The 13,499-nt window shown below is 45.9% G+C and overlaps 1 protein-coding gene across 3 annotated transcripts in view; it reads right to left on the minus strand.

The window, feature by feature from the left end:
- The window catches only part of LOC135919796 (zinc finger protein 723-like), a 36,147-nt gene extending 28,944 nt beyond the window's left edge, over positions 1–7,203 (minus strand). For 2 of the 3 annotated variants that reach the window (XM_070526129.1, XM_070526131.1), the window contains exons 1-3: positions 6,967–7,203; positions 5,431–5,501; positions 1,535–1,661 (exon numbers count right to left, since the gene is read on the minus strand). In XM_070526129.1, the coding sequence (XP_070382230.1) occupies positions 1,535–1,661; positions 5,431–5,501; positions 6,967–7,088 (320 nt within the window). In that variant the 5' untranslated portion in view covers positions 7,089–7,203. The remainder of the gene's footprint in view (positions 1–1,534; positions 1,662–5,430; positions 5,502–6,966) is intronic. The other variant, XM_070526130.1, reaches the window with a different exon arrangement.
- Positions 7,204–13,499: the final 6,296 nt, after the last annotated feature.

Raw genomic sequence — 13,499 nt, forward strand, 5'->3', positions numbered from 1 at the left:
TGCAATCCTGGATGCTTTATAACCTGTACCAAAAACTTGGGTGAGAGACTTAGGCACGAAGAATGGTGAGATTGTTCGCATGGGTTTGTCTGGTTGCTCAGAGTGGACTACGTGGAAGCGAGGGAAAGTTTTTTTTTTATGGGCAAAAAACTCCAAGACATCACCCGTGCGCCCCCCTTTTCAGGGAGCAATCAGGTAGTGGAGAGAAAGAAGTAGCCATAAAAGAGTGTAATCTCGGAAGTAATGCCAGCCACCCACCGTGGAGTCCTAGAAGGGGACGCTGCAGGACCTACGAAACACGGCCTGCATAAGCCAGCTGTACATTACCTGTCCTGTGTTTCCTTTTACCTGTCCTGTGTTTCCTTCGTCCCTTGTCGTTTGCGCGGTTACATGACGCATTCCAAGTCCATAATCACTATAACCAAATATGAAATAACCTAGGTTGGCTATTCACACAAGGTTAGCCCTTGCTGCCTGGAAAAACTGGAAGTGAAGCCAGGAGAAGAAAAGAAAGGAAAAGGAAAGATGGAAAGTGAGAGGAAGATGAAGGTTGGAGGCAGAGACAGCAAAAGGCAAGCACCAATGTTCACGGGGTGGGTCAGCCTGGCGGTGGTCCTTTGTGTGAAGCAGAGGCCAAAGAGCTGTGTTGCCTCCGCCGAGGTGCCTAAAAGGTCGGAACACCCGGCATCGGCTCATCCCAAAGGGGACTCCGGAATAATTTGGTGTACCTGGGGCTCCTTCTCGTGCACCTAAATCAAAGAAAGGTGTTTTCGCATTTCGCCCGCATCAAAATTCAGGCGCTTTGGTGGGAATTTAATCCCACGACCTCGCGCTTAGCAACCGAACACTATAGCCACTAACCAGCCACGGCAGGTCGCAGCACTTTTGGACTAAGTTTCTAATAAGTTATTTGAGATCTAAATTGTGTACGAGTCTCCTTACATTCCTCCGCAATATTGGTGTGTACATATTGCAGAATACAATTGTACTGTGTGTCTAATATAAGACAGCTAACTTAGCTTACAGGGTCTTTTTCGTTCCACGTGACGCAGGGTTACTGTGGGATACAGGGCTCGAAGCGAACCGGTGGTGCCGTTCGACTAGGAATCATGTTCAGCGCCCCTCTTGGAAGCGATGGTTTAGCAAAGACTTGCCTTGAGTGGCAGTATATTAATATGCCACGAGCCTAGAAGTTGATGAGCTCTTCTTGGATGGCGGAGCAACGCAGGCTGCAGCCGTCGAAGGGGCTGGTTGCCCAACATTAGCCACACCCTTCGTGGGTGAGTCTGCTGTGGCACTGCCCGTTTACACACCGCATCAGTGTACGCACGGTACGCTTGAAGTGTATTCACGCGTCTTTGAAACCTCTTCACGCGTCTTTGAAGAAGACGCTTTCATTTGCTCTTACCCTTATGATCTATTTTTCTATCTTGTGTGTGGAATAAAATCGGGAGGGAGTTGCCCGGTCGCCATTGCAGTTTGCTCAATGGCTGGTTTGCATTATGTCGATAAATATTTCGAAGTGTGGGCTCACCTCGCGGTGTCTTCTGTAGTGGACGATACTTTCTCGACGCCAGCGTAGCTCGTACTGGGCCTGAAGTGATGGGCACTGGCGGAGGACTCCGCAGGCGCGTGATTGGTGCTCGTGCTGTCAGTAGCATCTGCATAACGCGAAAAAAAACAGCAGAAGTGTTCACTCGTCGCTGTGCAGGTGTGATTGAAAGAGCATGAAAAATAAACGTTGGCATGCAAAACGTTTTAATTGGGCTTTAAAGGTAGGGAAGGCTGGCTGCTGTGTTGGCGTATGCAGCGCGCTCTTTATTTTCGAAATTCTGGAATTCGGTGCTCAGTGCAAGCAAGAGATTCGCATTGACGTAACAGACAAGCACGGTGCAAATTATAGAATGTTTATTATTATAAAAATAATACTCGGTTTTAATACAGAGGAACAGAAAACAATCGTGTTCTAAGGGAGACGACAGGACATTACATTTTAGTGGGCTACAAAAGTCAAATCTGTTTCAAATTTCCAACAATTGGCGTGTTCCATGCTTTAGTAAGGTCGCAATGAAACATATATTAAATTCAATTAGCAGGCTTTGGCACACAACAAACTTGCTTTTAGCAAGAAGGACGCGTTCTCGTTATTGTTGAGCTGCTTAGTTAGTAACGCACAAAAGGAAACTTCAGCGCGGTGGCTTCTGTCTAAGTAACTGGAAGCAGAGAAATTGTTTTTCTCGGTCATGCTTGTACCATCTTTGATATAGGCTGCGGAATGTGAAAGAAAATAATGAAATCTTGTGTCTGCCATAAACTAACCTATTGTTCAGACAGTGAAGGTCTCTATAAAAAGCATTGAACGCGACATAATTGTAAAAATGAATGTTAAGCTTGCAACTGTGTAATTGAGCAATAAATACGATATCATAATTCTGGAAAGCACATTTACTAATGCCCGTAAATTGACAAATATGACATGCAGCGGTCTGATGGTTCCTAGAAAGTTATAGATGGGCCCTCTCAAAAACGCCCGGAAACATTTGTCATTTCTGTAAATTGTTAGTTCCTATATTAAACTTGGCCGCTTTAGATATCCTAAACCATGCGGTTATTGGGACTGCGATACTTGTTATAGGATTACAGTTACTAAATTGCTGACATTGTGTTTCAAATGTCCATAAACTTGCCGATTTCTGGAAATTTTGGCATATCATCCAGGCCCTAAATGGATTATTCCGTGTGCCTACAGTCACTAGAACATTCTCAAACGCAGCAAACATCATTCATGTCAGTCTAAGAGCTGCTCCTCAAAGCATTTCTGCATTTTAATTGTTGAGTATGAAATTCTGAGATGTCCCAGAGATGAAGCTTCTGATTCAAATGAAAATTGTTTCGAAAGCTTGGGTGGTGCAGCGAAAGCACGGCTGCCTAATGATGTCACTAACTCGCGTGTTGACACTTTCATTATTATCGAACCCCGATAGCCACTACCTTGTATAGGTGAACGGGTTGTGTGCAAAAGGGCCCCTGCCAATTTTGCATATCACGTATTCATTTCAAGAAGAAGACAGCTTGATCGGGTCGTGGACGGAAGAAAAGGTGACAGAACAAGTGTAAAAACTGCATTCAAGCTTGACTACCCAGGAAAACCTTGTCTTGATGTGATAGATGCAAGCTTCAACTGATGGGGGATAATTCTTTAGGCGCCTGGCTATCCGATACATATATTTGACCTACGTCTGTAGCTGAAGTTTCTAAGAATGAATTTTCAGTTATCAATACATATTTACCGAATTATAAACAAAAAGTGGCCGTGATCCTCCGCACGCCTTCGATACCTATCACACTGCTTAATGTAGGCCCCCAATGCGCATATGTGATGGTGGTGTTACCGGCATCTGATAAGATGGGAAAGACGGGCCCAATTACAAGTTGACAAGGCAGTATCGTTGAACAATATAAGAGCAACAACTCCACCATGTTGCGGTAAATATATGGACCTCATGTTTTACAGAATACTAATAAAGCGGGGCCGGTTTTCTGTAAGGTAGACAGAAAGCTGTCTTAAAGGTCCGCACACCAGGTTTAGCTGCCGTAAAGAAACAAACGGCTGCGCGGCCGGACACAGTTGCGAGTTTCAACAGTATGGCACGTGCCCTTCCTATAGAAGGAGCCGCGCTTTGAGAGAGCTGGTCACGGTCCCACGAACGAATGCATGTGTGCAATGCGAACTCCTCGCAAAGGCACCGACCACTGCATGGGAATGAGGTTCGTCATTCAATAACGGAGTGCGCACAAACAGATTGCTCTACGACAAAACTGTATCGAAATACAGAATTGAGACAGGGATCGTCACGTTAGCATGACGTAGACCCTGTCTCAATTCTGTATTTCGGTACTGAATTGAGACAGGGTCTACGTCATAGACCCTGTCTCAGCTAGGAAGTGGCATTCCTTCCTTGCTCCCGTAGGGAAGGAGGCAAGGAAGGAACGCCGCTTGAGGATGCCATTCGAGGCAGAGGGGGAGGGTGTCTGCAGACAGTGACACTCGCCTGCTGATGGCACAGTGGCATGACAGCTCGATGCCACCTATGGCGGTGGCTGTGGTGACTTGTAGCAACAGGCGGGTTCAGCCTGGCGGTCAAAGATGCGAATTGCTCCTTCCGAGCGTCTCTTAAAATACCGCTAAAGGGTTTCACCATATGTCCATCAAACCAGTCTCAAGAATTCGATAAGCAGGCGTGAAGTTTCTTTGCGTGTCATAACTGATCCCTCGGGAAATATAAGGTGTTGCAGGCATGCATGCGGAAGGTTACTTTTTTGCAGATTGTTCAGGAGAGCGTTCCTTTCATCTTGGAATTTCTGGCAGGACCACAAGAAGTGCCCAATGTCTCCTATCTCGTTGCAAGCCGTACAGTTTGGAGAAATGATTCACACCGTCTTAACCAGGCCAGTGTACTGGCAGATCCTGTCCTTATTCAATATAGAAGTGAGGCTTCCTCTCGGTGAAATCTCTTGCTTACCTAGAGAATGTGCCGTGGAACCCTAACCGACCCAAAGTGATTTCGAATGTCAGATTTTTTAAACTGATTACTCTTTGGAGCCTTGACATTGGTAGGATGATAGAGCGCTGCGTATGCAAGCGCATCAGCTTTTTCGTTGCCAGAAATACCAATGTGGGAGGGAATCTACTGAAACTTTACTGCAAAGCCTCTGTTGTTCAGTTCTTTCACGATGTTCACGATGGCTACTGATTTACGTGGGAACTTGAGGGATGGCAGACCACGGTAAAGTTGTTGCAACGCGGCCTTTGCGTCCGTAAGGGCAACCACATTCTGCGGAGGTAAAGTCTTTAGTTTGCGCAGAGCAGAAGATATTGCTGCGCCTTCAACAACTGTCGAATGTTCCCTATCCTCTCCCATAATGAAAGCACTTAAAAATTGTATTACCCAAAGGCTGCCTCGACGGCGCCTTGGCAATTTCCAGTGTATAAATTAGATTTGCAATGACACCCGGCAAGAGGTACTTCAATGACATGATCCTCTAGCAAGCATTGAGGGCGAAGAAGAAAACAGGTGGTTGGCTTGGCTTCACATTGCAAAGCTAGTTACCCTGATCCCATTCCAACACGAAATGCAAGACAAATGGGGAAGCGTCGATTGCCTTTACGAATTATTTCACGTTGAAAATGCATTCATTCGATACTTAGGTCACGTAGAATATTCGTGTTATCTCTGTAAGCCCTCAATTCATCTGCATGAATTTCACACTATGTCTGCACAAGCAGCAACCAACATGGTGATGCTAGTAAGGTGTGCGTATGACCAATAAAAGCACCACCGTCAAGGTCGATGGAAACGCTGCCTCCTCTGTGGGTTGTTAAGCTTCTTCACGAGTGGTATCGATTGTTAAAGCCCATGCCATACATACCATTGACATCAGTGGCATCGTTCTGGCTGTTCAACACCTTCCACACGTCATCGATGTACTCGTCAACATACCTGTAAAGAGACATACGCATTGGCTTTTGACCCTGCGCTCCTACTTACGGAAGAATATACCTGAAGAATGTTTTGGGCAAACATAATTTGGAACAAGAGAACTGCTTCCCGTAAATGACGGTTGTGCCTTTAATGTGTCATTCTATCAGAAAGATTCCTTTCTGGCCGGTATAGGTTGAACGGCACGCTCTTATATTGCGTAATTTCCTAAATCATGACATGAAGCACGAAACATAAGAAAGCAATGAATGATGCTAGAACAAAGTTAAGGTGCTAAGCTGCAAGATTACGAGATAATTATGCACTGCCATCCCCTCCGAGACACCTATATTAGTCTACGCGCGTATAGCTTTACTGCGTCATGCGAGTCAACTGGAAAGCACTAGTCATACACACTGCGACAGACCTGCCGCGCCATGAGCGGCGTGCGTGAACGTTGCACGAGAGCTTAAAATTATGCACTAGGTAACGCAAGGTTATGTTAGGTTTGGCTGCGTTATATTAGCTCTTGTACTAGGGCCGCGCCAGTCGGCCTGGTCGGTCACCCAGCCACGTCCGTAACAGCTCTGCGAGCCTGCGACCACGCATCTTCATATTCGCGGTCGGCCACTGTTCTCGCCATTTCACGATTACGTTCGCAAGCTCTGCCTACGCGGCTTTCGCGGCATCCTGGTAGCACTTTCCGATTTACCCGAACATGCCGTAAAAATGAACACAGCGTTCTTTTCAAAGATATATGGCGTTTTTCTTAAAGCGAACCTTTTATATTTTCTGAAAAACGAGTAACAGTAAAGAATTTCAGAATTGGGCTCAGTTGGTCACACATGTCTTGCGTCCGCTTTTTAGCAAATTCTACTATTTGTGCGATGTTTCGTGAGGCTGCTATAAGACAAAGGAAGTTTGACGACCACCAATGGAAGTTTGACGTACTCTGATATTTATTTATATCCTTGTGTCACACGTTTCAAAAGCCCGATCTCGCCATGACGGCCTCTCGGAGGGATGAAGGAATTTCACCACCTGTGTTTCGGTAATGTGCATGCAAATCTAAGTAACGGAGCCTTTTTGCGTTTCACCACCACTGATGAAAGGCCACTGGGCTGAAACATTACCCGTGATGTCGAGCTAAGCAGCGCAACAACCCAGCCATTGTGCTACTGCTACAAGTGTTCGATGCGGTAGTCCAACCCGATCTATATATATATATATATATATATATATATATATATATATATATATATATATATATATATATATATATATACACTCTGATAAACAATTTGCCTCCTGTAGGAGCACTTTTCGTTACGCTGACTATAAACACCGCAGCTACGCTGCCTGTAACTTCTGCTCGAAAACGCCCACTTCGGTGTGGGAACAACTGCGTAGCTTTTATAGTCTGCGTGCCACGTTGTTTCTGCGGCTTACAATATCCAACAAAATTTTCACAAGTGGGTATACTCACGGGGGGTAATCGTCGGAAGTGCCTAAAGCACACTCGCCGCCTTCACGGTTTGTACCCGCGGTTGCTTCGTCCATGAAGGCAAAAGCGGGAGGCGTGTGTCCTCCATTTCCTTGTTCAGCCATGCCTGATGCTCATGCTCCGGAGTACTAGCGTCTTTCTGAGGCCGAAAGTTTGTTGAATGATCGCGCATGCGCATTCTGCACCAGGGATGAAAGAGAACCGATAAAGCGTTGGGCATTTGGGCAACTCGAAGGTAATCGTAAAACCCACCTGTAAAATAGAGACGATAGAGTGCGCCACTATGTCGACGCTAACGTGCTAATATTCTAACACTAGAAAAGGCGCTTCAGTGACCTGTGCTGCGCAGACACTCAATCATCAAAGGAAATTTAAGTAAAGCCATCGTCCTCCCAAAAGCTGTAGACAGGAACATGGGATAATTACTGTTTCTTTCTTTCAGGAGTAGTGCTAAGGCTTCCCCGGGAGATCTTGGCAGTCGTGGCGCATGTAGTGGATACATAGAATGTACCAAAGCCAACACGATGTTTGTCGGAGGGTGACTCAGAAAGACTTTTCCCCTTTATTTTATGCCAAATTACACCGCTAAATGTGAAGACGACATCTGTGAAGTCAACATTGAGGTTAGACCTGGGTATGTAGCTATTCGAGCGCCAATTGGCCTTAGACATCTAAGGCACGTATAAGTGACGTCAGTGCTCTCTTATAGCACAGGCTCACTTCTGCTCGCTTCAGGGTGTTTTTTGTTGTACAGAGATCCTTCGTGTAATGCAACAGGATGGTTTCTTGCCAAAATGCCTCATCGCGAAAATCTTTTCCACCCAACCGAGTTCGAGGAACGTAACCGTAAGCACCCCTAGGCCGCTTGCAGTCATGCGGCCCCAACATCACAGAACCCTCTTGCCTCCCTGGGGGTATGGGGGTGAAATTTGACTGTAGGACCAGCACTTTACGATGGCCAGGCCTAAGCCTGCCATAAGGGGACGTCGAGAGCTTGCCTCGCCACCGTCTCACGGGCGTGCTGGGTCGCCAAATTTGGTCGTCGAGGGTAAAGCTCCGCAGAGCCTCATGCAACCTCGACGAGAGAGTCATGGTGTTAATATGTGTTTACTGTACTAGGCACTCCCAAAGCATATGCGGAAGTGTATCCGGGTGAATACCACAGCACCAGCAGTTCAGGGTAGTGTAAACGTCTGGGAATATAAGGCGAAGGCAGGCGGGTGAAGGGTACGTGTTTATTTGTAGCAGAGGCAAGGTCCTTCGTACGGCTGAATTTGGCGTGACGTGGGAGAAGGTTCGGCGACTAAAGTAAATGACCTTAACAAGATCGTTATAGGTGGTCACATTGTTTCTGGTGTCCAACTCGTGTCCAGTGACTCCAGCGCAGTTGACTAGGCCTCGCGCAATGGAGTGGGTGACCTGGGGGAGATTGGGGAGGTGTTGGTGGACAGGGCCTGCATGGGCCGGGATGCATGTAAGGGAGATCATGCAGTATGTAGAGTGTGGTGCCTGCCACGGGATGCGAAGACCTTTGGGGGAAGTACGTTCTTTGCAGAAGTTTGTGACGGCTGAGCGAGGGTCCCACATGATGGTGTGACAGGTGGGATGTAGAGTGGCCAGGGTGATGGCCACTTCTTCAGCCTTCTTGCCCCCCTGGAATGAAAATTATTTATCGAACGTAAACGGTACATGCCACGAACGAGCAAGTGACGTTACTTCACTATAATAAAATAATTCATCTACAACAAGCAATGTGTAAATTCTGCTGCACATGTGACCAGCTGGCACCACGTTAGAGTGGTCACCGTTTTCGCTCCAGAAAGTAATATGGGTTGTGGCTGCCAGAATTTCCTTCTAGTACGAAAGTCCCTGCCTTCAATTTGCATCGACATCCATGTGGCACTGCTGCGTGAATTGCAAAAATCTTGCGCAAAGAATGGTCGTTTCCCATGCGTTTGCGTAGCCACGTTATTCTACTAGACAATCACAATTTCTCCATAATATCAGAGGGACAATCCTGAACGGAATGGCAAAATCTTGATACCTGAACCATGCAGACATGACCTAATTTCTCAATGGTACGTTGCGGTACAAGTTTAATGCTTGACAGACACAGCTGCCGTAGGAAGAAAAATGTTAAAGTACGTGCACGCGTATCGCGGACAAGAGCAGGAATTTCTTGCGGCAATTAGAGCCGATAGTGCATCGAAGTTTACTACGTGCGGGAAATCTGTACATGAGACTCACGAAGTGAATCTACAGGCACATTTAGCGAGCATTGCTCAATGAGGCCGTTTTGCGGTAAGAACCAAACATTGCCTCAGTAAATGCCCTCTTTGGTGAGACAGTTTTAGGAGTTCGCTATGGCGACAAGCTTGCTCGGGTTGTATAGCAAGGTGCTGTATATTCATGTTGATTCATTGTAAGATAGCTGAAACAACAAAATACACCTCTTGAAAACGTTGTCCTTCCAGTAAACTTCGTCCTTACTGGCTAGATGACGCCTTTCACCTCCTCGTCAAATGATGCGCCTTTCCAGGAAGAGATTACCTTTTAGGCAAAGCATCCGTCCTCTGAAGTATATAAACGAAAATTAAGTTTTCTATTTTTCAGCTGTGTATGCCTCAAATAGGGGCGCTTAATTTAGGTTCATGTTCTGCCACTAAAATTACTAAGTTTAAAATTTAAGCTAAAGCCCTCCGCACCGTTGTAAGATAAAACTTGAAAGTATTTGGCACCGCGAACGCACATACGGGTCGAGGGTTACAAAAGTGATCTTCGCTAAAGATTTGTTTTTACCCTTGTAGCAAATCTTTATCGGAAGCAGTCTATGTTGTTGTGCCTACACGCCGTTAAAGATAAGTAAAGGGAAAGAAAATTATGCTCATCCAGTATACAAGTTGGCGGTGTGTAAGCACAGGTGTGTACATGGAGAAGCATAAGACTCCAATGACAGGTGTAAGGTTGACTGTTTTGTTTTCTCGGTTCATGCTTGTGCTCGTGGCGTAGTGCAAACTGCACTGCGCATGCGTGCGAAGCGACGTGAAGCACGCGCCCATGCGGTAACACAGCAGCAGCTGCAATCAACAACAATGTCCGGGACGGTTCGCCTAAAAAGCTTCACTTTACAAACAAAAAGACCACAATTGCATGGACTCACCCTGAAGTGTCTTTCGATGTGGTTTAGTCTTCGTGAATGCCTACTTGGCCAGTGCTTTGACTTATGCTACTCCTCCTGGACATGTGAGACGCGTTTTCTATGTTTCTGTGTTTATTCATGTCCTACTCTACGAATGAAGAACACGTGCCAAGCCGAGGACGATGAAGCCAGGATGCTATCGTAGGGAGTGATGACGCCATATTCGTAAATTGCTTCACATTCAGCACCAGTGAAGGGGGTTGATACATAACGGGATGAAATAAGTCAACAAGCTCTGACATGCTGTTCAGAAAATGCCCGAAGGATCAAATCTGGCTAGTTCGCCAGGCCGACGACGCTGCCAAGACTCAAGGTCCGGCCGCCTGCTAAGGAAGGGAGGCTCCAGTGGGGCTCGCCTTCCGGTCACCCGTCTGCGTTAACCCAAGTGAACTGGACCGTCAATAATGTTTTCTCTATAGTATGCTATTGCGTCATGCATGCTAACTTTGCTTATCTAATAACGAATTGGACATGTTGATTTTTTAACGTACGGCCGATTGGCCGAAGCAAGCTTCGGCATATGAATTTGCCGAGGACAGGCGCGCTGCTGCATCAAATTCGATGTCATTGTGAAGTGCATATAGCCTAAAATATTTTATAACACTCCTTTCCAAGTAGGAAAGAAGCCCACACACGCCAAGCACTGAATGAATAGAACAATACTAATTGGGTGATACTGTACAATAGATAGCCTCCTCTTTATTATACATTTACCAAAGGTTACAAGAACTTGTTCCATGTGCTTACCTTTCGCATCGCACCGACAGTCTAGCTACATAATATTGGGCATTCACTCACAGCCATAAAATCTTAGTTTTATTAATACGCAATTAGATTGACGGTAAATAGAAAGAATTGTAATGAATCTGTCATTTAAAAAAACTTCTACAGGCACTGGCTGGAGGGGTGTGTTAAGTTGTGGAATATAAGTGACAAACTTCTCTGCACAATTATTGCCACACCAGACAATGAGGCCATGGTGTCGTCACGGTATCTTCAGAAGAGGGCCGATCACGGAAGGCTGATTGGTCAGATTTTAAAAGCCTCTCCTGGACTCAAAAATACCTTAGGGTAATGTTCAAATAGTTTTGCAATTTCATCAAAGTTTTGATTAGATCCTTCCCATTGCAATGCACTATCCGCAACACCTTTTTAGTACTTATCAAAGGAAAGTGGTCCATGTGCTAAGGCACAATTCAAGTTTGTGTTCCCTACCCCTTGTCTTCCCCGATAATCCTTTGTTCTTTTTTGTTTTTGGCCGATCACGAGAATTATGCCGGTTATTCGGCACCAATGGCTCCAAGTTTGTGTCCCTTTGTCTTCTAGGAGGCGCTGAGTGCCCGCGCTTGCAGGCTATTCGCGCTTGTCTCTGGCGTCGCCTGGTGATGGGAGGACATGTAGCCTGACGGTCCCGGAGTCGCCCAGGTCAATCGTAGGGAGTGAAGATTTACCTATCGCCGCAGACGGCAAGCTGCGCAGAGGCCAGGCAGGCGAAGTTGGCCTGTGCGGCACACCCCCCCACCCCCCCACCCCCCCACTCCCGTTTACGAGTCCTATCAGCAAAGGCTGCCTATATATAGTGAAAAACTGGACGCCTTTTGTGGGCTTACTCAAGTGACGTATACTCGTTGACATTGAGGGTGACGACCTTTTCCTTCTTTTTCATTTTGCACGTGATCCTGGTTATGATGCGTTGTCACGATCACAGATAAGTTCTTGCAATGGGGTGTGTCAGCACACTAGTCCGAGGGGTGGTTTTGCACACCACGTTTTGCTCAAGTCAGCTGGCGACTGAAGCAATATTTATCCGCGCGCGCTTTTTATGGATCAGTGTTATAAGCTGGTGATCGGAATTCCTCCAAGTTTCACAAGACTGGTTAGCATCTCGTACTCTTGTTTGTCACGAAACAAGAGCAGGAGGTATTCGCTGAGCATATTTAGCACCTTATAGCTCCCGCCTAAGGTGTAAGTCAAAGAATTGCCAGCAACAAAAGGAGAAAGTATTCTTGCTTGGTTTTTGAGTTGTATCGCAGTTTGCTACATAGAAACTGTGGAAAGTCTTTCTACCGAGTGGAAGAATTGGTAAGCCTCCATCGGTGCGTGAAGTTATTTGGAGATTTACTGAATTGAAGGAGAAGATGGAGTTCTCATAGCCTTCTATTGTGTTTGGATTGCAATGACTATGAGAGGTTGCAGGACTTTACATATAACAATGCATACGTGAGCCGTACAAACAAATTGAAAATTTGGAGTTGTTACGACTAAAAAGAAGTACGTGACAAAAAAAAAACGCTATCGAAGAAACGGAGAGGAAAAGGCGAATGCCGAATTTTGTCGGATTGGTCACTCGGAGTGTATGAAAAATCCAAGCCAATAACGTAGAGGGCATCCTCCGAAGAACAATAAAAGGCCTTGGCACTCTCCTTAACGTCCTAAATGTCCTAATCGTCTTTCGTTCGGGCACGGCTAAGCCGCGCACGGCAGGGTAACGAATGATCCGACCTCAATCTAAGACCCCCAACTGCATGGGAATGTCAGCGTAACGTAAGCAGAGTGGAATGTATATTGATATATAATGTATTAAAATACTTTTTCTATTTCTTGAATACTATCGAGATGTGACGACTGGGTGGCTTTTGACTATTCATAATTCTACCTTTTCAAGATGTCCTGAGGGTATGCGCCACCTCGCGGTTGCCTTACATGATTCGGCGACGAGGGAATATGCATATTTTCTGGCGCTTCTTATTTACACTTAGAGGTATTTCGCGAGCATGTGCAATTGCCATAGTTTTAGTTTTTGTGAACTGACGGCCTGCTACTCACCCCTTTATCTTGTATCGCACAACTGGAAAGCACATGTCTGGGAACGCCTACTACCCAGTGAGGGCCAATTGGCAAGCAATGCTCATTTCTCGTTACTTGTAATGCGTTGATTAGAAAAAAAATCTTGATATCAACGCCTCTAAGTGGCGACGTGATTCACATACCCAAGGAAAACCCCGTTTCGTGCGTTATCTTGAGATTAAACATGCTTGCCACATCTCCGTGAATTGTGCAAAAAATTGTAACAAGCCTACGTAACCGCCTCCTTTCCTTTCTTGTCTGCCTCCTTCCATATTGTCTCTCGTCACAATGCGCTAAAGTATTCTGCTATTCGTGCCAAATGAGACGTGAACGGCGGAGTGCGTTTCTAAAACGTAACTCAAAGTTTAGTGTGCACAAATTGCCAATTACTAGCATTGACAGAAATATCCGGTTTGATCTCACCAGGCGATGATGCTCCCCTTATACTGCGATATTTTGTCTTCTGCTT

This window comes from Dermacentor albipictus, chromosome 9 (genome assembly GCF_038994185.2).
Source record: "Dermacentor albipictus isolate Rhodes 1998 colony chromosome 9, USDA_Dalb.pri_finalv2, whole genome shotgun sequence".
NCBI lineage: Eukaryota > Metazoa > Arthropoda > Arachnida > Ixodida > Ixodidae > Dermacentor > Dermacentor albipictus.